The sequence below is a fragment of the Callospermophilus lateralis genome, chromosome 12, assembly GCF_048772815.1.
Source record: "Callospermophilus lateralis isolate mCalLat2 chromosome 12, mCalLat2.hap1, whole genome shotgun sequence".
Taxonomy (NCBI): Eukaryota; Metazoa; Chordata; class Mammalia; order Rodentia; family Sciuridae; genus Callospermophilus; species Callospermophilus lateralis.
Genome location: NC_135316.1, coordinates 20,654,421 through 20,678,696, shown reverse-complemented (window position 1 = coordinate 20,678,696; position 24,276 = coordinate 20,654,421). Strand labels below are relative to the sequence as shown.

At 44.0% G+C, this 24,276-nt stretch overlaps 1 protein-coding gene across 2 annotated transcripts; it reads right to left on the bottom strand.

The window, feature by feature from the left end:
• Positions 1–1,533: 1,533 nt before the first annotated feature.
• Positions 1,534–8,255, bottom strand: LOC143411295 (fibroblast growth factor 23-like). 2 transcript variants are annotated; one of them, XM_076871992.1, is made up of 3 exons: positions 8,045–8,255; positions 3,353–3,459; positions 1,534–1,974 (listed from the first exon to the last, which is right to left on the bottom strand). In XM_076871992.1, the coding sequence occupies exons 1-3, from the start codon at positions 8,253–8,255 to the stop codon at positions 1,534–1,536; spliced, it is 759 nt and encodes a 252-aa protein (XP_076728107.1). The 2 variants fall into 2 exon arrangements, with proteins under 2 accessions (XP_076728107.1, XP_076728106.1); XM_076871991.1 differs by having other exon boundaries at positions 1,534–1,978; positions 3,357–3,459.
• Positions 8,256–24,276: the final 16,021 nt, after the last annotated feature.

Sequence of the window (24,276 nt, the reverse complement as noted above, 5' to 3'; positions counted from 1 at the left end):
CAACAGGAAATGAAAAGCATGAAAGAAATTATTCACCACGCCCCACTGTATATGCTGCTCTACACAGTTTGAGTATAAGAACTAGTCCTTCAAAATCATCAGGTTAATGTCGTCGTCCAGTGTTTCTCTGATCAGGAAAAAGAATGGATCAATCTCTAGTCTGGGTACAAGAAGGTGGCAGGAAAAAATAAAAGGTGGGAAGAAGTTGGAATCTAGTTTGTTAATATTCTGCACTTTAGGTGGTCATTTTAAATAGAGGTAGGAAAAGAAGGACCGTGCAGGTAGAGTCTAACTCACTTTGAAAGAATAAGATGAGGGCTGAGCATTAGTTCCCATCTGGCACACCTCAGCTTTCTCTAAATCTGGCTGATATTTCCTCAGCACAGCACTGGGGCTCCTGGGACTAAAAGCTCTCTTAACATAATGCCCCAGGAACTTCCAAGTGGATGGAGAGCCTGCCATCAGCCTAGGAGTGCTGTAACAAATCCTGTAGCCACCTCTGCCTCTTCTATAAGAAGGTTATTAGACTTCTTGCCCCGAGTCCTTGATTTCACTTCACTTACAAGAAAATTGTATTTTTTTTAGTCCATGGAAAGTCCAACCCAGAGCAGTTGCAGTATCTCTAGGCCCCTTCCCTGACACATTTTTGAAATTCATGTCAAAGGTATTACTCAACCTGCAAGTAGAGGTATAATTAAATGCCTCTTAGGAGAGAGCGAATGTGTTTCCCTTTTGCAAAATCCTGTCGGGTGGGGTAGATTTTCATGAACCAAAAACTAATCTTATTCTTTCGGCCTAATTCATTAAAGCCAAAAATGGGGCCAAGGAATGAGGCAAAATTATCAGGCACTTGGGAACTAGTGCAGAATCACTCTTGGTCCTCTGGCTCTGGTTGTGTAAAAGGAGAGAGGGAGGCAGAGTGCAGCCACTCTGCAAAGGGGTGGAGCTTTCTGCTTCAGTTTCCAGAGCATTCTCCATGTTGTTTTGACCAGCCCGTCTCAGTCTCCTTTGATAGCCTTTCCCCCAGAGACACTCCAGGCAGAACCAAAACTTGAAATTAGTGTTCTCATCAACTCGCCTGGTTCAGCTCTTAATGTCAAGGTGTGCAAACTCAAATGCCAGTAGGATCCAGATAAGTAACACAGAGCGCTGGAGAAGCTGCTAGATGGCGCCTTCCCACACCATGAAAACCCAACCTGCCACTGGTTTTTCTAAATGCTAGACTGATGTAGAGGAGAGGCATAGGGAAGGGAAGTGGGGGGTGGTTGGAATCCCTTTTCTTCCCTTTAATGGGACATTTACCTGTTGGGGTTTCTTATACCAAGAAGCGGGGGTGTAGGGTGGGGGAAATGAAACCCCAGTACTCAGGCGGCAAAGGCTGATTCTCAGGGGACCTGGAGGAAAGGGAATGGAGGGAAGCAGGGATTGCACGCATCACCTCCACCTTGACTTTGGAGTGTGTAGGGGGCTGGGTCCTTTAGAGAAAGCTGAGTGGGCGGAAAGGTTGGTTAAGGAGGATTCTTTCCGGTTTCCCTAGATGAACTTGGGGAACGGGTGGCACCTTTCCACGCCCATGCCGGCTGCCTGCGTGTTGACCCTAGTGCCCCGGAGCACGCCCAGGGGGTCGCTGGCCACCACGCTGTTGTCTTCGGCACTCGGGAGCTCCTGGGAGTAGGAGGCCGGCGCCGGGGTCATGCGGGGCCGGGGCTTGAGCATGTTCAGCGGGTCCCTCTCCGAGTTGTACTCTGCGCTCCGGGTGTGTGGCCGGCGCGGCGTTGGGGTGTTGAAGTGGATCAGCTGGACAAGGTTCCTCCAGGACAGGAACTGGGAGTAGGGCGGCGGGTTCATGCCTGGCAGGAAGGTCCTCTTGGCCCGGCCCAAGCTGACCAGGAAGTGGTGCTGGGGGGAGTGGTAGATGTCATAGCTGTTCTCCAGCGTCTGGTGCTTTAACCTGCAGTTGTCTGGGTTGAAGTAATGCTGGAGGGGCAAGAGGGCAGTGGGTGAAGGCTGGCTGGGTGAGGGCCTGACCCCAGGCCGCCAAGGGCTCAGCGCCTGTGTACCCTGCCCCCCAAGGGCTCAGGCGCCTGTGTACCCTGTCCGAAGCTTGGGAGTGTTTTGCCTGTTCAGCTTTCACTTGGCTCCTTTCTTGGAAAACAATGGATTTCCACAATGCACTCCAAGATCTCCAAGCACTACATATGATTCAAGTCTTTAGACTAGAAAACCTGTGCTCTGGGTCTTTACAACTCAGTGCCTGAGACCTGGGCAGGCCTGGCACTTGGCTTGCTAGGGCTGGGCCCAGAGAGGAACGGGGACACTCCTTGTGCCTAGTTTCTGGAGGGAGGGCTAACAATCCCCCCCACCCAAGTTTCCACCTTTTAGAGCTGTTCTGGCTGAAAGTTGGCTTGTGTGTGTCTCCTTGCCTGGAGAAAGGAGGAGATGGGATGTAGTGTTGGGTCAAACATGAATGAGGATACTGACAATGGAGAGAGAATGTCCTTGGGGGATTAGGGACATAAACTTGCTAACATATGAATTGGGTTTAAATCCTCATTCAACTACTAGTACTAGGTTTTATTGAGTTCCTATGAGGGCCTTTATATACTATTCCACTTAATCCTCAAACTCCACAAAGTATTTGTACAGATGAGGATGATCTATATGCCTGTATGGGCTCAGCCGGTGTTTATCCACTCTGACCAGATAGATGTTGGTCCTGGGACACAGCAGTGAACAAAATAAGAAATTCCTAGTGGGTATGCTGGTTGGTAACAGAATCCTAGGGTAAACAATCCTTCTCTTTGACCATCTCAAAATCCTCTGGACTACACAGCAAGCTTTACTTGGGAAACCCTGTGCTTACCAGTCTTAAGGACCAGAGATCCCCACTAGGGCACAGGTAGTTAATTAAGAGATCTTTAATGGGAGGGAGCATCACAGATCATGTGGTCCATTCTACTTCACTTTTTCCAAGGGAAGAGACTGGAGAAGTGAGAGGACTTGCCGAAGGTCACAGTTGGTAACAGATTCCAGAAGACACCACTGGCCTTTCAACATTTTCAAATCTATGTTGCAGCATGAATTTACACAACCTGAGAATCTACAAATACATTCAGGGGGCCACACTAGATGCAAAAGTAGAAATAGTAGGCAGAACAGACTGGAGGAAGCCTGGGCCGCAGAAATAGGCTGTACCCCCACCCCATACAGCTGCACATTTGATACTTAGTCTGGATAAAGTACTAAGTGAAAACAGATCACTCAGGGACACTGCAAGTAGAGCCTTTAAACTAGAAAGTCTATGCTCTGCCAAAGAAATAATTGCAAATGGTGACCAACATAAAAAGAAAATCAATGATCCAAAAATGTTGCCTCTGAAATCCATACAGAGGAATCTCCTACTCATCACACCTGTGATCACCACAAAGCCAGAATCCTCTGATCTGATAAGCAGGGCACCTGTGGAGAAAATTATTTAGGTCACAGACTCAAGTTTCCACCTCATGAAACCTCCTTGTGGGGAAGACTTCACATAACTCCCTTCCTGCTTGTTTCCCCTCATTTCCTGTGGCCTCTTTCCCTGCTCATTCACCTCCCACTTCATCCTCTTACCTGTATGGGAACCATGGAGCTCACCACTTTCTTCTTTTTATTTTTTAATATTTTTTTTAGCTGTTGATGAACCTTTATTTTGTTCGTGTATTTATATGTGCTGCTGAAAATCGAACCCAGTGCCTCTCATACGCCGGCAAGTGCGCTACCGCTAAGCCCCAGCCCCAGCCCCTCACCACTTTCTTTTTCCTGTGCCCCACACACATTTCTCTCTATCCACCTGAACTTTATTTCTCCCCTTGCCTGGCGAATACCTCTTAATGTCTGTGGTAGTGGACATGTCCTCCCAAGCTTTCTGCTTTAGTTATTTTTTATTTCTATGCTAAGATGTCTTTCAGGGATCTAGCTTGTTTAGAGAGTCTCACATTTCCTGTCAAAAAACAAACAAAAAAAACCCCCAAAACCTTTCCTTTTGCCTACCAGGGGATTTCTGTGTGCATCTCATTTGACTTCATTTGACAGCCCCCTCACCCCATAGTGGTGGTTAAGGGGGGTTGCCCAGCCAGGAATTAGAGTCTGTTTTCTGCAAACACCCGCTGGAGAGGTTGTAAATGCCCATCATCTGTGCCTAGCAAGTGGTGGAGCCTCTGGGGGAGCCTTGGGGTGACTTGGGCTCCTCTCCTACCCTGTGAGGGCTCAATACAAAGACCTCTGAGGGGAGAGTGGCTGGGCAATGATTAGACTGAGCCTGATGTGGACTGAAGTTGGAATGACGTGGGACACAGGGATGGAGGGTGGAAGCAAACCCAGAAGAAAGGGAACAGAAGAGAGCCAAGAAGAGCAGTTAATTTATTTGACTGAAGGTTAGCCTCCAGGGAAGCTTCTGGAAAGTGTGGTGAGGTGTGGGAGGTACAGAAGATATTTAAATTCCTCCAAATAGGTGACTGTCTATGTGACTCAAATGTATGGTCAATTTTGTGGTTAAACTCTGAGGAAAAACATAAGGAATATATGAGGTAGTTTCCACCCTATGGCTTTTTAGTCTTATTGAGAAAAAATTACACTTACTAGTAATTTTGGAGTGGTTGCAGTCTAAGTGTTTTTCACATTTAGAATTCTCAAAATAGCTGGTAATATTATTTTAGGAGTAGTAGAAGCATCCCAACTTAAATGATAAAGCAGGATTCATCACAAGTATGAGAAGACAAGAATGCAAAATACATGCTGTAGGTCCTGAAAACACCAAGTTTCAGTGCCCCTGGGGTGCAGGGAAGAGGCACTGAGCCCAGAGACTTGGACTCTGCTATCAATTCTACCACTTTAAGAACTTGTGGGCTCCGGTAACTTTGTTTTAGCCTGGGTTTCCTCAGCTGTGAAATGAACAAAAGTATAGCCGTCCTGCCCACATTGTAAGTTATCACAAGGATTGAATGGGTTAATGGTTGCCAAGGGCCTTGACAGTGTTGGGCATCATGGTGCAGCTGACCTGCTGTTTGTGCCAAACCCACATGCGATCCTCATGCTGGTCTGATGCTTGGGGCCAGCACTGGAGGACATGCTCCTGGTCCAGGGCCAGTCCCAGTAGAAAACAACCTGCAGCTACTGTGGGTTCGGGTGGAGTGGGGTGGGGTACATGGGCTCTTGAATCAAACCAATGTAAGCCAGTGAGAAAGTTTAGAAAATGTAATTTAGATGGATTTTCTGCCCTTTGTGTTTTTAGTAGGCATGTTTTCTCAGTCTGCACACATCCAAGGGAAATTTCAGCAGAAAGAAGCAAAAAAGCACTCTGGCCGTGGAAGTCATCTGCTCTCCCCGTTGGCACCTGACAGGCTTAAGGAACATTATTTCAACAATGGAGGTGTCCCATGCCTCTGACCTTGGAAGGGCATGGGATTTGGGATCCAGATGTCCTCTAGGTTATTTACTACCTATGTGGCCCTGAACCAGTTACATTCTTTAACTTTTGTTTTTCATGTCTGAAATGGAGGTGTTTAAACCACCTCTAGTCCTGCTGAGGATGTAATGAGATGAGTTTTCACCCATTTAAAGAGCTTTCTAAATTCCATTCAGAAAGTAATTGTTACTATTACTGTTTCATTTCAATTTCTGCTAAAAAGTAGAACATTATCTGCTTATTTCTACTTTCATAGCCAGTATGTGATAACTAAGATGGTAAATGTAAAGGGTTTTGAGTGCCTCAAAAGATAAACTATGAAGAAGACTTAAAGACCCTGAGTAGTTCAGCTTCAAGAACAGAAGAATTGGAGAATGGAGGAAGCAAAAATATTAGGATCAAGGAATTGATATTAACTAAGCGTGGGGGCAAGGGGTACAGCTCAGTGGTTGAACTCTTGCTTAGTATATGTGAGATCCCCAACACCTCAGGGAGAATAAAAAAGAGTGGGATATTAATTAATAATAATGAGCATCTATTTCCTGTTGTTTCTACAGAGTTAGGTTAATGGAGAATAGGAGGGTGGACTTGTTCACAGTGGAACAAGTGTGTAGGTACTGGGGAAGCCGCCTGACTTCAGCTCAGTGAACCCCAGGGGCTCTGGTAGAATTTCATAGATAATTTCATTTTATTAAGATCAGTGACCCCCAAGAGGGGTTGAACACTCAACCCTTAATCAGTGATCTACTAAAACACAATAGTAAAAGGAATCAGATTTCACTGGAAATGTATAATTATTTGGGAAGGGAAAATAACATTTTTTTCCATCAGTGTGGAGAGCACTGCTTTATGTTTATCAATGATGTCATCCAAAATCTTTTACCAGACTTATCTACATGCATTAGTGTTTCTTCTTTCCTTTCTTGGTAACTTAATCTTAATACACACTTTTTTCCCCTTTTTTAAAAATACACCTGATAACTGATGGAACATCACCAAAGCTTATATAAATTAGGGAAAGTAGGTTCCTCTCCTGTAGCCCTGACTCTAAGTCACCCACCCCAAGCTAGTGTGTTCATATCCCCCCCCCAAAAAAAAAACAATACTTGGATGGCTTGTATGTCAGACAAAACAAACCTAAACACAATTGTGTGTGTGTGTGTGTATGTATGTGTGCACGCACACACACACACAAATCTGAAGTCCATTCAGTCCATTTTGCTTCTTAGTCATTTTAATGCTTCTAGTGTTGAGCGCATTCTCCAATGTAACTGGTTCAGGGCCACACAGGTAGTAAATAACCTAGAGGACATCTGAATCCCAAATCCCATGCCCTTCCAAGGTCATAGGCATGAGACACCTCCATTGTTGAAATAGAGATTTGATTGCTCTTTCATTTCTTCTGCTTGAACTACATTGGATCATCCTGTATTTTTTCTGAATTCTTAGAGTAATTTTAACATGTTATCCAAAAATAGAACACCCTTCTTCATACCCATCTCCCTTCTAATTCCTTTGTCTCTTACCTAGGCACACAACAAAGGACGGTCATTTGAATCACAGCTACTTGACAGACTATTGTGGACTGTTATCCAACTTTCCTCAAACCCAATCTTTAAAAACATTCTGGTTGTCTCATTTTGTCAATGAGGTTGCAGATAGCTCAATTTGTTACTGATTAGACACCTTTTAGCTCCACTGACCAGAACTGAGTACCTATATGGGGCACCACTGAAGCACCTCATAAACCTGTTGAATGGATACATGGATGGATGGATGCATGGGTTGACAGATGAGTGAACAAATAGATTGTATACCTGGTCAGACTCACCAAGACAATGTATCTGGGCAATCTGCCTTTAATACATTTCTTCTTAATAATTTTAACAAAATCCAAATACTAGAAGCTCGGAGTTGGAAAGAACCTCTGAGTTCATCTATTCCAATCCTTGGAATGATACAGGAATATTCATAACATCCCTAGTTAGACCTGTTCAAAGTTAATGAGCTAAAACTTAGTGTCTATTGATCATCTATCTGGCTTCTTCTTCTTTTAGATACCTTGCCTGTCTTTCTGTACATTTTTTTTTTTTTTAATCTTGGGACAAGGCAAAGTACAAGTGGTTTCTATTATGGGAACAGTATTTTATTCAAGACAAATTATTAAATTATTCGTGTTGAAATAAATTAGTAAATACTAATTTAGTATTAAATTAGTAAATACTTTCTTTCTTTGGTACTGAGGATTTAGCCCTGGGGTGCTTACTTAACCTCTGAGCCACATCCCCAACCCTTTTTTTATATTTTATTTGGAGACAGGGTCTTGCTGAGTTGCTTAGGGCCTGACTAAATTGCTGAGGCTGGCTTTGAACTCAAGATCCTCCTTTCTCAGCCTCTGGAGCCACCAGGCATGTGCCACAATACCACCTTGCCCCCACCCCTAAGGTTTTACAAAAAGCCTACAGATACCATTAAGGGGTTCAAGGCAAAGAGGCTCAGGCTGGATTTGCCCTCTGGTCTCCCCCAAGTCTTCCCCCCCAGGTAGACAAAGGAGAGTTCCCTCATTTCCCATCTTCCCAGCCTGAAGCCCCTACTCACTGTAGATGGTCTGATGGGGTGTGCCATCCACTTGGCTGTCCCTGTAGATCTGCAGGTGGTAGCTGTTCCTGGCCATGGTGGTGTACAGGTGAGTCAGGCTGCCCCAGTTGGAGGCCAACAGTGGAGAGGTGTTGGGATAGGCTCTGATGATGTGCGTGCTGCAGACACTGCACAGAGCCCAGACCAGGAGCCTGAGGCGGGTCCCCAACATCGCTGTTTTCTGAATGGCTAGTGCTGAGTTTGAAACCTGACACTCCCTCCTTGACTCCCCATGCTTACCCCTGTCTTCTCCTTTCTGGCAAATAGCAGAGTGAGGATCCTAGGCTGGATTCCCTCCTTTCCCCCCTCAGACTTTAAAGGGTAGCAGCGTGACATTAAACAGGAAAAACTCCACTGTCCACACCCTCTGTGTTGTAATCAGCCATTCAAAGAAAGTGCAGAGACTTCTGAGGCTCACGGAAGGCACATCAGTTACACACACACATACACACACACACACACACACACACACACACACACACACGTACACACACCACTCAATTTCAGACCAATGCTCCCAAAAGTGAGTGATGTATGGGCAAAAGTTATCTATAACACTGGGTCATCTGATGACCTGTCCCACTTCCACCAGAAAATGTGAAGGCCGCCAGCAGTCCCAAAAAATCCAGCTCCAGTCATGTAGTATCCCGCCTCCTCGGCTGGTCATCTCTCACCCAGTCTACTCATTTTGGTTTCCTCAGTCCTTTTAACTCCAATTGCCATGTATGTACCCGGTGCTTTCTGTGTGTGCAGCATCAGGTGGGTGTCTTGATTGTTATAGAGATATGTGTCACCATCAGGCAAGTGGCATCCACTGAGATTCCCACCTCAGAAAAGATATTCGAGCTGGGATTGGGGACACAAAACCCAAAGTTGCCATTTGGAAAGATTTCAAAGTGGGCAAAGGAAAACAAGGCTTTGAGGTCACCGAAAATACCAAGGTCCGATTTCTCAGTTTCCCTAGTTGGGAGATTTAGGGCAACTGAATTGGTAATCTTGGTCTCTCCAATAGGCAGGAGATGAAATCAGAGGCTTATGGGGATTAGTAGAGCTGCTGGCTGAGCAGAGGCGGGCAGAGTGCTGGAAGCACCCTCAGCAGAGTGTTCACATGGGGTGTCTAGCTCTATGACTGGTGCCTTCTTGCAGAGGATGCTCCCAGGAATGTCCTGTGGAACTATGCATCTGACACAAGGTTGTGGCCATGGGGTGGTGGTGGTCTTAGCACATACAGTCCAACAAGAGGCAACCAACCACACACTGGAATTAGTACACAGAAACCAAGCCCCATCACTGGGCTGCTCACTGTCCCATTCCCTTCCAGAGTTTCCAGAAAAAAACATGCCCCAGGAAGACTGCCATTCTTTCAGTTTCTCATTTTACTGAGCATATACTACAGATAAGAATAAAGCATAAAGCTAGACATTGTTGTTAATTAAAAGAGAATGAGATATGATCCTGTCTCAATCTAATGGAGGAGGCAGATAAAATTAAGTAACTATCATACAAAGCATGCACCCTCAGACAGACTTAGGCAAGCAGAAATGGCCTTTGTAACCCCACGGGGGTACAGGTTTTTATAGTTTACAAAGTATTTTCAAATCAGCTAGCTCATTTTAACTTTACTGCAAACTATGAGAGAGGTACTTCAGGTATTGTTACTATTTTAAAGTTATTTGTGAAGAGATGAAGATGTCAGTTGAGCAAATAACTGGTAGAGGAAGGCCAGGATCTTTTGATTCCCTGTGCTGCTTCTCTAGTAAGAATCACAGGGGCAGCAAATGCTTGAGAACTTATCCTTCCACTTCCTATTTTAATGCTTGTAGTAATTTACTTAATCTTTAGAATAACCCTTTAAGGAGGTACTGTTATTCCCTTTATAGAGATGAGAAAACTGGAGCACATGGCTTAAGTAACTTGCACAAATACACAACTAATTCATGGAAGAGGATGGATCTGAATCCAGGTCTGACTTAGCTCTGCTTAGCTCTTTGCAAGATGTGCAAGCCCACCCAGTATGTTACAGCCAGAGCTATGACACTTGGTAAGTACAAATAGCAATGAGACAGAGTGCTTTTCTCTAGTAAATCAATATTTTTACCCAGGATATGTCTCTAGCATATACGTGCTTGTCTCTAGGGTTTAATTGGAGATGGATAACATTTAAGTGCTTATGTCTAAAACAAACTTCCTTCATAGAAGTCACAGAATGGTTTATAAATACAGCATCATAGTTTAGCTATATGAAGAAACAGCTAGCTTTCAGAATTGAAATGCACATCATTCAGAAATATTTGCCAATTGATAACCCTGCATTTCCTCTTCCTGGTGCAAATGGTAGAGGGATGGGAAGTACCTGTGAAGCAATCAGCAGCTACTCAGAAACTTCTCTGAGAGATGGGAGAGAGAGAGTTACAGGAATAAAATGTAGACCAAATTTATCTTCTGAGTTTGACAATATGGTTAAGCTGAGAAAAACTTTGCTCATGGCCATGTTCTATGTAAGAGCTAAATTACTAGGATGTGTAAGAAATGCCACGGGCATTCACGAGGGAGAGATTTTGGGTATGAATGCTGGACTCAAGGTGCTTTGGGGAAGGAGAGAGTGAGCTTTGTACAAGGGGCAGGGTGTTGACCAGCACTCAAGGCACAGAAGGGAGGATGTGCAGGTGTCCAGAAAGGAGTTCCTGGGGTGACTGTGGATGGGGGACATGTCCCTGACCAGTTGAACTCCTGCTATTAGGAAAGAGAATTGTGCCATCACTATACTTCCAAAGACTTTCCTCCAAGGAAAAGCCGTGAATTCACAGCAGCTGGTTGTGAAGGCAGAGTGTGGTCTGGGGAGTGGGTTTACTTCCTGGGAGTAGGTTTATTTCTAAGGGGTCTGGGGAGGGAGGGGGGGTGATGAGACATTTTCCACTTGGAGAGAGTAAAGGGAAATGCAAGACTGTCCGAATAATTCTTTGCATTTGTAAAATAGAACAGTTGAGAGCAAAGATGAGAGTTACCCAGTTGCATGCAGAGAGGCAGAACTTCCACCTCCCTGCCTGAAACTCCCTACCAAAGAGCTCCAGACCTGGTTTCCCATTTGAACCACCCGTGGAACTTTAAAACCCAAAACACCCCAGGGCTGATCTTAAATCTACAGGGGTGAAGGACAGCTATTTGTGCCTTTCCTTGCAGAGTCACCTGGGAGTGTCTGATATTTAAGTACTTATCAGTGAACAGGCTCTGAGTCTCAACCACACACTGGAATTAGTACACAGAAACCAAGGCCCCATCACTGGGCTGCTCACTGGCCCATTCCCTTCCAGAGTTTCCAGCCTACGTGTAGATTAAGATGGGCCTTTCTAGAAAACCTGAGTAGTGCATGCCCGGTTGGTCAGTGCTCTGTGCCCACAAACAGCCTTTAACTGGAGCCTGTGTTGTTTCTGAAGCTCCAGAGTATGAGGGGAAAGATACCAGTATGTGGTTTCCTTGTCTCTTAATCTAGAGGCCCCCTTGGCCACAGTTCAGGATCTGGGAACTACTGCGACCTTAGGAGCCCAAAGTGAAACAGAAGGCAGATGTGAACAGGAAGCTCATGGAGGAGGCTGCTGATTTGCACTTCTGGATGTCCCCACCCTCAGTTCCCAGTGACTGCCAGATGCAACAGAAAGGCTGGTCCCAAGGCAGATGTGCAAACGTGCTTATCTGCCTGCCTTGGGAGCCCCTGCTCTGACCTCAGGAGAGTCCCCCTGTGTGGAGGCCTCTGATCCAGGCCCTGCACTTCCACTCAGAGGACCCAGCTCTAAAGATGAATTGGGGATGGTGGAGATCTCTAATCCTTCAAGTTCACCCATTTCCTTCATCTCCTGTCTTCTTTTTCTCAGAATCCACTCTGAGAAGATATTGAGGAATATTATCTCTACCGGATCATATTTTCTCAATGAAAAGACTTGACAACAATTTACAAAAAGTAATATTGGCTTGACCATCATTAGCTATAGTGAAAAATATTGAGGAATCAAGATGAAAGAAGACCTGGGAGGTAGGAGGGGAGGTGGTCTAGTGTGGCTCAAAGTCTTCTCTTGAGACTCTGTCTAAAGACCTTGTCACCAATGGGAGAACTTGTCAGACTTCTGTGCCCTGTGCCTCTCCTTCTCATGATCTATCTCCATCAGGTTAGAAAGGGTTCACCGGCACTTCACTGTCACAGGGGTGACCTCACCCAGTCCCTGCATGCAGACAGATGTTTATTTAAAGGCAAACAGTTGTTCCTTGTTTTCTGAAGTTCTCTGGGGAGGTGCTACAACCTTCCAGAAAATGTCATTCTTATGTGTCTTGTCATCCTGTCAGTTAAAATATGCTTTTGGGGGTGTGAGTGTAGCTTAGTGATAGAGCCAGTGAGGCCCTGGTTTCCTTTTTCAGTGAGGTAACAAATAAAACAAAACAAAAATACACTTATTTATATCCAAGCAGATTCTCTTGCTTTAATATACTTTAATATACACATCACTATTTAGCCAAAGCCTATTACATGGTAATACCTTGTAGAAAATCTTCAGAGAAGCATAAGAATGAAAACTTCAGCCGTGATCTTCAGGGAACCTGCAGTTTACTGAACAGAATGGATTTTGCATTTGCCCAGCACTTCACACCTACAATAGATGCTCACAACATCTGTGTCAGTTGGTGCTCAAAACACCCCTGTGAGATATGCTGGAAGGTGTTTGGGGTGACTTTCCCAAGAGAATCCTGGATCCTGACATACACATTCTGTGTTGTCAGGATTTAAAGAAAAATAAGAAAGGAAAAATAAAAAAAGGAAAAAAAACACATTATTTTCAATCTGTTGGTTTAAAAAATTAATCAATGAAGAAAATATGAAATAGAAGGTGAATATCTTCTATATAGGCTCTACCCTGTGTAGGTAAGATGTTACCAAAGGTAAAATAATATTTGTAGCTTGGAGGATAATTATTATACACACACATATAATTCATATATATATATATATATATATATATATATATATATATATATATATATATATATATATATATTCATTCATGTAATAGATAGATGTTCTTTTAAAAAGTCAACATTGAGGGCATACTATTTAGCATAAGCACATTCCGTCCATGCCAAAGTCTATTTGACTATCTTTCCAGGTCAGTATGTATGTCTCTCCCTCTTTTTTTTTTTTTTTTTGTTTTTTTGGAATCAGGATGATATACACGACAGCAGAATGCATTACAATTCTTATTACACATATAGAGCACAATTTTCATATCTTTGTATATAGTGTATGTTCATGCCAATTCATGCCTTTATACATGTACTTTGTGTGTTTTTTTTTGCATTACAATTCTTATTACACATATATACCACAATTTTTCACATCTCTGCTTATATATAAAGTGTGTTGATACCAAATTTGAGTCTTCATACATGTACTTTTGATAATGATGTCCATCACATTCCACCATCCTTGCTAATCCCCTGCCCCTCCCTTTCCTTTTCATCCCTCTTCCCTATCTAGAATTCATCTTAAGAATTCCATTCTACTCCATAAGCGGTTCAGCTTTTCTTAAAGCCTCATTTCCTCCCTTCCAAGCTCTGCCCCAGAGATTTGAGGGTGATTCTCAAGGCCACAGGACTTTATAAGATACATGCATGACTACACACCTGTCCACATATTCAAATTTACATATACACATACCTGAATACATTCACAGTAATGGCACACAGGTAGCCCTGGTGGCTGAGGTCACCACCGTTCTCTGCTACTTCAAGAACTTACCATCTCTTACTCAAGAACCAATATGTCTCATGGAGTCAATCTCCCTCACTTCCCTTCTTTCTTTCCTATTGGTATGTTCCAGCTTCTCCTCCCCAAGACAAATTTTTCCATTTGTTTTCATCATAGCAGCCTTTTTAAAATAAGGGCCCAAGAGAGGAAGGTCTGCTTTTAAGACATCCTGGGCAAGGGAGCCAAGAACTCAAGTGAAGTGGGAGATTGGGCCCCCAAACAGGTTCAAAACCATAAAATGTTAAGGTGCTCCTCCACGATCCTCCACAGTGAATGATTTTCACTCCCGCCTTTCCTGCCATTGAATCCGCAAGCTTCCAGTGATTTCTAGGGACCTCATGTGTGAATTTATATTGACACTGACAATTGATGAGAAGGGCAGACATCTGAGTGCTAAGTACTTAACTTGAAAATTAGCTTTAATTTTTCAAATGCATAACATTAAATTTTTGCTACTTATATAGTTAAGAGCATAAAGATTTTTATAAGAATGCCAAATGTTTGAGAAAGTGTAATTAAACATGCATAGCTGAGTGCTTGTTTATTTAGAAGTTTATGGTTTAAAACAGCTGGAGTGAGTATGAGAATTTTTTTTTTTTGAGACAGAGCCTCCCTAAATTGCTGAGACTGGCTTTGAACTTTCAATCCTCCTGCCTCAGCCTCCCGAGCTGCTAGGATGACAGATGTGCACCACTGTAGCTTGGCTGAGATTAAGAATTCTAAAGAACCTTGCAAGAGAGATCTGATAGAGGATGACTGGGGGGAAAATACCAATGGAGAAAGAAGCCTTGAAAGGCTTGCAGGATTTATCAGCAGCTGATGCAGGTGACAGATATCACCCAGGAGTACATAAAGTCAGTCAATGCCAGTGATACAGCCAAGAGCTCTGCAAATGCTTTTCACAATGAATATGACTCTGCAAGACGTTAGGGGCTGGAGCTGGATGTATGTGGCTGACATCCCTTCATGCTGTCATTTGTGACATATTCTTGGCCCACTGCACAATGAGGAGAACTGATTGCAGAGAGGGCACACAAAATACAACTGCAGCACACAAGATTTTCTAGAGCAGTGACACTATTCTGGATCCATGGTGTTATGCATTAGTCAAACACCAAGAAATGTACAAAACGAGAGTAGAGTCCTAATTTGAACTGTAGAGGTGCTCTAATAACAATATGTCAATAGTGTTCTTCAGTTATAACAAATGCTCCACGCTAGTGTACGATGTTAATAACAGGAGAAATTGTGTGTGAGGTGGGGAGAGGGGAGAATCTCTCAGGTTCCTCCAGGGGCTTTTGTCTGGATGTGGAGTGCTCTCTGGTCTTGCAGCCCCTCCAATTGTTTGCTTTCTCACCTGTTTTGCTTGATCATCAAATGCGGCTGGTGACTGGAAGAGTTTAAATTTCCTAAGAGACTTGTTTCTCTCCCATGTCTTGCTTAAAATGTCTGTCCCAGGTGAGGGATAAGTGGAAGGAAGGCAGGTTTCTTTAATCTAATATTTAATATAATTATTATATTACATACTTTTTAAAGTCACTATAATATCATTCTCAACCCAACAAATTTCCTCAAGTGTAAATCTAAAAACACAGATAGGCTCCCACTGGACATTTCAGAATGAAATGCGAGTGAGTTCTGTAACTTTGCAGAATCCGTGGTATTGTTAAGCTTCTGGATCCATAACCAGAAGCTTGTTTTTCCTGGACAAGAAGAGGACTCTCAGATGCCTTCTCCTGGGGACACTAGCAAGATCACAGAAGAGCTTGAGAGTGAAGGGTGAAGGATCACTTGCAACTGATCAGTAGTGGCAGCCTCAATTCCTTTCCTCCCCTCTCAGCTCCTCCCCTTTTCCCCTCTCCTGCTCACAGCCTCCTCCTTACTGAAATCCCTCTCCAGCCTCTGCAGCTTATGGGAGATGAAACAATGTGTATCCCCAGGCAGGGGAGACCCAGCCACAGGAAAGTCTTCACAAAAGACTCTCTTTGGGTGATAAAAAGAGGGTTATGTTTGTTCCACTCAGTGAAAAGCCAAGATGTAGGTGAGACTTAGTGGAGTCTCAATCTAAGGAGGCTGGTACAATTTTACTATCTCCATTTTGCATCATGTCTCACATTTACAAAGAACTTTCTAGCTGCATGCTCTTTGTAAAACATCCTCAGATGCAGTCTCTTCTTGGTTTTCCTCCAGAACCCATGACATATTAAGGATCCTCATCTTTCCTATGAAGATACTGAGGAGCAATTTGTGACTTGACCAAGGTCACACACCTAGTGTGATCCTTGTCTTCTTTCTCTGTATTCAAGCTCTATCAAGGACACCTGGTCTGTGAATGTCCCTGTTTCAAGATTGTATCTTCAGTGCTAAAGCCACCAGTCTGGGCACCTGGTGTACAGAGGGCCATGATAGGGGGGAGGCAGGGGATTTGCAGCCCTGGGAACAGTGCTCCTCAGGTAAGCTCTGAATGTGTCTTCCTTAGGAGGAGGAAGAAGGAGCAGTGGTTGGAGCCCTGAGTTACTGTACCTGCAGTCTCTGCGAACTGCTCCTACCCCTCTTCTCCCATTGTGTTATTTTGTCTGAGAGATCAGTCATGCTTCCAAAGCTGAGATTCTGCCCAAGGAAGGAACAATAAAAACTGGACTAAGAGGAATCTTGTGTGCACGTGTGTGTGTGTGTGTGTGTGTGTGTGTGTGTGTGTTTTCCCACACAGGCTGCCCAATCTGATTGGCACTCCACGGCTTCCCAACAGGACCCAGCCCACCCTCTCAGGATGCCTGGGGCTTGTCACGCAGCCCACATCCAGGAACAGACATCCTGGTTCCCACTCACCTCCCTGGAGCCCGTGACCTGGGCTAGCCTATGGTGTTTGGGATGCTGCACATCCAGACTCATGTTATCTCAGGATCCTGGGACTCCTTGGCTCCCCTGTCCTGCCTCCTCCCCTCTCTGTGGACATGTAGCCACCACACACTTCTTGGAGGGCTATTTCTAGCTGAGGGGCCAGTAATTCAGCCCCAGCCTGTCAGCTCAGGCTGTCTGTGTGCCGCAGCTGGGAAGGGTGGCCTGACAAGTTGTGGGTTCAGCAGAGTGCAGGATGTTGGGGCTTTCGGGGATAGGCACACCCTTGGCCTGCTGGAGGTCAGGGTTTCTGAGATGTGGGGGTGGGGAACAGACAGGATGCTCCTGCTGCATGGGAAGAGCTGGTGGCCACCAGGAGACAGAGCTCAGCCTCCTGGCTCCCAGTGGTGCTCTGTGCTCTGCCCACCGCAGCCCTTCCCTGGGGAGCACCCTTTTTCTCTTTAGCAGGCTGAGAGTTAACATAGCCTTGTGGGCTGTGGGTCAAGCTGTGCCTCACAGCATACAGGCCATCTTTGCCAAGTTACATCACCTCTCTGAGCCTCAGTTTCCTTATCTGAAAAATGGAGATAATAAAATTGTACCAGCCTCCTTAGATTGTGGGGAGAGTTTAATAATCTGCCATAGAATACTTAATCTCATATGAAGAGGTCACATAGAGCTGCTTGGTATAGAGTAGATTTTATTACTGTTGTTGCTGTTGTCTCTTTTCTTCACCCTCCTATCATGAATTCCTTGCAGGTGACTTTCAAGGTTATTGCTATTCCAGAGTTATCTCTGATGCCTGATCCATTTTAGGTGCCTAGAAAGTATTCAGTAAATGAAAGAATGAATTTTTCCCTTAGTCTGATCTGATGGAAAGAACACTGAACTCAGCAATAAAACAAAAATATCATAGATAAAAGTGAAATTATGTAATTTGCATATGGAAAATGGATAGAACTTGAGACCATTATATTAAATGAAATAAACCAAACTCAGAAGGTCAAGGGTCATATGTTTTCTCTCACATGTGGAAGCTAGAGAGGAAAATGGAAAAGAAAGTTGGGGGGCGGGGATCTCATGAAAACCAGAGGGAGATCAATAGAATAGAGGAAAGGGACAGTGGGGGTGGGGGTGAAGGAGGTGTTGGAGGCGGGACATGCCCAGGGAGAGATGTTGGCCAAATCATACTGTTGTATTGTGTGCATGTACAAAGATGTAACAACAAATCCACAATTATGTACAATTTTGATGCTCCAATAAAAAATGTAGAAAACAAAAACAAAGTCCTGGGTTCAAATCCCAATGGTGCCAAGTGGCTGGTGTTGTGAAATGGCCAAGTAAACTTGAACTCGTGTTCTCAGTGTTCTGCACTGGCCTGTTCGTCAAGTAAGGACAGTCTCTTCTGCCCAGTCTTCTTTGAAGACTCATGAGGACAAATGAGCATAGTGTGGCACTGCTATGGAAACAGGAGCTGTACAGTTCAAGATGAATTTTTTTCTTTTCTGTTTTTGGGTACTGGGGATAGAACCCAGCATCTTACACATGTTAGGTGAGCCCTCGACACTGAGCTACATCCCCAGGCATTTTTTTTTTTTTAGTTTTGATACAGAGTCTTGCTAAGTTGCCCAGGCTGGCCTCAAATGTGTAATCCTCCTGTCCCCGCCTCTCAAGGAGCTGGGGTAACAGGTGTGCCAGCATGCCCAGTGACAGATTATTATTTACGTCCAATTCTTTCACATTTCACATTTCTCACTCCAGGAAACATGTCTGTTCTGTTCAACCTCTGTTCACATTACTGTGTTCAGGGCTCCATGCAGCTTCCTGAACAGAGTGTTGGTAGCACACATGTTTTCTTTACATGTATCCCTATATTTTTGAGGAATTCATCCATTCACCATCACCTGGCACCATGTGAAAACCTTTCACTCCCTTGCTGTCTTTCAAAGACACTCTTGAACTTCATCACTCTGTAAGGAGACAAGACTGGTACGTTCACCTTCACTTATGCACAAGAGCAGGGAGACCTGTAACAGGTTACTGGATGACTGGAGGTGTCGTAGCCAATGAACTGGGTCCAGTGCTCTGCTTTTCTGTGCATTCCAGCTGGGGAATCCTGAAGGGATGTGGAATAGACCAGTGTTCTTCTGATGGGTCATATGGTGTGGGGGCTCTGGATCCATGTCTGATGTGTTAATTCTCTTTGCCCATACTCATCTACTTGCCCTGTGCTGGTCAGGTTTCCATCACTGTAACAAATACTTGAGGTAATCAATGCATAAAGTGGAAGGTTTACTTTGTCTCACAGTTTTGAAGGTTCTAGCCCATGGTTGGCTGGCCCCATTACTTTTGGGCCTCTGGTGAGGCAGCACATCATGGTGCAATGTATGGTAAAATTGTTTACCTCTCAGCCAGGATGCAGAACAGAGGGAAAGAGGAAGGGCTGGGGTCCCAATAACCCCTTGAGAGACATACTCCCAATGACTAGAAGACTAGAAGATCTCTCACCAGGCCCTGTTTTTTAAAGTTCTTCTATCTCCTTATAGCACCCCAGGCTGTGGACCAAACCTATAACCATGGGCTTTTAGGGAACACTTATCTGAACCATAGAACTTGCTGTCATCTTGGACGAGATACTTGGTCTCTCAGACCTTAGAAAACATGTCTATAAAATGAAGATGGAATATCTCTTAGGCAAAGTATCTGGCTCATAATACCTACTCAACATTTTCTGACATTCCTTGTATTTTCTTAAAGCATCCAACAGTCTCTAAAAAAACATGTGAGCATATTCATATCATAGTTCCACTCCCACCCCATAAAGGTCTTTCAAGGTGAGGCAAAGTGAATGTTTATCCAATGAATACACATTGAATGCCTGTAATACATCCAGGGGTCCATGGGTGAAAAGACATTGTTCTTGCCTTCAAGGAGCTTCAAGTGTGGTGGAGGAAGCACCTACAGAGGAGACAACCACTGTTAGTGACTGTTCTCAAAATGGATGGAGTTGGAGAATATCATGATAAGTGAAGTAAGCCAATCCCAAAAAATCAAATGAGGAATGTTTTCTCTGATATGAGGATGCTGATCAATAAGGGGGATGGGGTGGAGCATGGGAGGAATGGAGGAACTTTAGATAGGGCAAAGGGGAGGGAGAGGAAGGAAGGGGGTATGGAAGTAGGAAAGGCAGTGGAATGAGATGGACATCATTACCCTAAGTACATGTACGAAGACACGAATGGTGTGATTCTACTTTATGTACAACCAGAGACATGAAAAATTGTGCTCCATATGCGTACTATGAATTGAAATGCACCCTTTTGTCATATATAACAAATTGGATTTTAAAAAAATACTCTGGGAGCCCAGCAGGAGGAGCTTCTAGACCAGCAAGGAAAGTGAGGCTGGGCTTCACAGAGGGTGGACCACAGAGTAAGAGCCAAGGTGTGATACAGGTGAGAGCATTCAAGAGGGGAGATGACATGTAGAAAGGCACAAAATCATCAAAGAACAAGACATATTTGAAAAACCATAAGAATTTCCATATGGCCAAGGAATAAAATGAGGAGAGCAGCATTGGCAAATCAGGGGAAAGGTGGTCAGAGTTGGATTAGAAGTGGTTTTCTACAGCATGTGAAGGAAATTGAATTATAACCTTCAGCCTATAGGGACACCTGGAAATTTCAAGCATGGAAATAATATGATTATATTTCAGAATGGTCACTCTGGGAATGAAACTGAGAAGGAATAAAGCTGTGCAGGGATATCAGTTAAACATTTTCTCAAAAACTCTAAATGAGAGAAGGTAACAGGCTGTCGACTACAGCATGAACCATTTGACCTAGGAAAAAAATGCAGGGCTATGACAGATTTTCAGAAAGAACTCAGAGAAGTGAGTATATATATGGGAAGGGAACACAGGAAGAAATGAAGGATAAGCCCTGGTTACTGAGCTGGGTGCCTCTGGGAGCTATGGGTACCATCACTAGCCTAGAAGACATTAGGGAGTAGATCTGGTCAGAAAAGTGAGGGGTTTGGTATTGTTAGGCTTGGAGGATATAGGTGATTGTGTGACTTTCAGGAGACAGACCAGGCCTCCAAGTAGAGAAGTGGAAGTTATTGGCATAAAGGTGATAGTTGAAGCAATCCTAAGGTTGGATCATCCAGGGAGAGCAATGGACTAACAGAGGAAGACCCAGGATATGGAGTACTGGTATTTCAGAAGAGAATGGAGGAAGAGAAACCCCTAAGCAAGATTAAGAAATGTAGAAACCTGATTTCTGACTCTTGGATTAACTCCCTTGGTTACATATAGTGGATTCCTAAAGAAGAGAAGATGTGGAGAAGACGCCCTGTGGAACTGCACCGTCTTTGCCTTGAGCTGGAGCTTATACCTGGTGACCTGGCCTGGCCAGTGCTGAGTCCAAAAGGCCCATGATTGACTTCGGATGTTGATAGGGCAGCTTCCTCTCAGCCTCTTTCCTCATGCTTCCTCCTGGTCTTGACCCTTGGGGTCTTACCTCCACAGTTGCCAAAGGAGGAGATGAATAAACACTTTTAAATAAAGGGAAGATCAAGGGCTAGAGCAGAGCTGATCTAGCCACCTCCTTCTTTATCCTAAATCTCATATCCAGTAGGCTTCTATCTGGGCAAGGAGAGAAGGAAAGGAATAAAAGGGGTTTTAAAATAAAACATTTATTCTATTGATCTTTTGGGGGAAATTTGATACATCTCACTGTATTACAACTGAGCCTATTGATCTTACAGCTTCATCACCATTAAGTAATTGACTTTCTGGATGCTGTTGAGTAATCAGCACTTTCTGTAGAGGTCCGCAAGATGGGACTTTAAGATGTGTGCAGGTCCCTTTCATATATTTGCAAATGCTTCATTCATTACATTAACACTTTCATCATTCACAAAGTTTATCTTCTTAGGATTAGTAGTGACTAGTTTGGCTTTGCTTTTAGCCTTAAAGGTTTTTTTTTTTTTCTAATTTTTTTTTGGGATACTATATGGAATATATTTCTGGGTTTCTGGCCTCTTCATTTGTTGTTGACCACTGTCTTAGACACTCCTGTGCAGTTGCTCAAGCTCCAGGTGATGCCTAAAAGGGATTTTGGTGGCTAGGAAGAGGGTATGGTGAGATTTAATCCATAAACTGTTTTCATGTATTTCTCCACTTTTCTCCACAAATTAAATAACTTTCTCTGGAGTCATAAAAGGTAGGAAATAAGAATTTTCTTAGGGCTCCATCAGTCATAGTTCACCTTCTGGCATTTTTAAAAATTGCATTTTGAAAAATATAGCATGATTCCTAAACATAAACCAAATTTCACCTGACACTCAACACTTCCCCCAGAACATCACTATGGTAAAAGAGCTAGCAAGGTTAGGCTTGGTGATAGCTTGCCCATTGTTCCCCAACATGGTACCCTCCTAGGGATCCTGAAGGGCCATGATGGCTCTGTGGTCAGCTCCTCAGGACTCCTTACTTTCAAAACAAATCCTCCACCCTAACAAGAATGCTCAGTGACCTTGACCAAAGACTTCAGAGGGCTCAAGCACTCTAGCTTTTGGTAGTGTCCATCTCCACTGCCTTGGGACTCTGTTAGCAAAATCCTGGAGTGAAATTGGGAGTGGAAGGCGTTTGGCCTCCTGGTTGACCTCACTGTTCTCCCTGAGCCTCAGGGGCTTTGGGTCTTCCTCCCCTCTCTCTGTGTAACTTGCCTCCCAGGAAAGGCCAGTGACTTCTCCCTTCCAGTTGCCTCTTCCAATTTTGCTGGGAGATGAGGTGAAGGGCATGGCATCTAGTGGAGGGGCTGCTTTGGCTTCCTTTTTGAAGCCTGTGGTGGGGGCTGAGGTGTTTGGCCCTGACTCATCCAAATTTGCTTTCAATTGTAAGGGTTTCTGGACCTTTTTTTGTATCCTGAATATTAAGGTAACAGGAAAAGAGTCACCCCAGTATGTACAATATTTTAAGTCAGACTGTTCTAAAACACTTCTTCACATTTGATTAAAAAAAAAAATCTTCAAATTATCCCAGCATCTCGGGAGCCTGAGGCAGGAGGATTGCAAGTTCAAAGCCAGTCTTAGAAACTTAGTGAGGCCCTGTCTCAAAATAAAATATAAAAAGGCCTAGAGGATGTGGCTCCATGGTTAAGCACCCCTGAGTACATTCCCTGGTGCCCCCCTCCAATTAAAAAAATTAAAAATCCTCAGCCATTTTTATATTATGTGGAAAGATGAAGCAGATTGTTTTTGGACTTGGCCATGGAGGTGGCAGGTTGGACTGTAGGATGAAATTGTTCCCATGGTGACACACACTAGCTGTGAGGCAGAGCCCTGGGAAGGGGACTTCGAATAGTCCCAGCTCTTGAGGTCCCAGTGTGACCATTTCAGGCAGGATATGGAGAAGGGTCAGGGCCCAGTGGGCTCAAGTGGAACCGAAAGTCTGAGCTCTATAAGCTTAATTTTCACAACAGCTTCTGAGTTCATTTCCTGTCCGTGCTTCACTGATGTTTAGGATTTTTCCCGCCTCATGTCAGTTTCATCTCAGAATGCTAAAGAGAATCTGAAGCAAGGGAAGGTTTTGTTTTTAACATTTTAATTTTAATTATTTATTTATTTTTATTTTTGTTTTTGTGGTACAAGGAATTTTACCCAAAGTGCTCTACCACTAAGCTACATCCCCCCTGTCCAGTTTTTTTTTTTTTTAATGTTGAGACAGGGTCTTGCTAAATTGCCAAAGCTGGCCTCAAGCTTGATTCTCCTGCCTCAGCCTCCTGAGTTGCTGGGATTACAGGCCTCTAGCACCATGGCTGGCAATAGGAACATTTTAAAATAGAACCATAGGCACATCCAATATTCTAGTTACGCACAAGACAGTGTCTCTCTATAGAGATTTTCTGTGTTTTCTGTCAGCAATATTTGAAACAACATCAAGACACATCATCTATACTGTATGAACATACTCGTTGGGACAGTGGTACAGACTATTTGACATTAGCACTGTTGGGGAAGATGTAGAACTTGAGCTGTGGTCCCTGTGGGGTGCAACTCTGTCCCTTTACCCTGCTGTTTCAGTTCAGGAATCTGGGAGCCAGAACAGGAATGGAATATCTGAGGGCTAAGAGGAACAATTCTATTCTTGGATGGAGAAACTGAGGCCCAAAGAGAAGTGTCTTGTCTATAGCCATGTGGTTAAGATATTTAGATTTAATTCAGAGAAGTGCACCCTGACTCTGCATGTCTATATTCAACGGTCAGTTACAAAATGGAGATCATTTGCCTGGTACAGTGGTGCACAACTGCAATCCCAGTGGCTTAGAAGGTTGAGGCAGGAGGAGTTCAAGGCCAGCCTCAGCAACTTAGTGAGGCCCTAAGGAACTTATTGAAACCCTGTCTCAAAATTTAAAAATTAATTGAATTATTTAAAAGTGCTGAGGATGTTGCTCAGTGGTTAAGCACCCTGGGTTCATTCTCTGATTGGAACTCCCCCACCCCTCCGCAAAGGAGATAATCTATCCCTTCATTCAGATTCCCAACAATTGTCTTGAGAAAT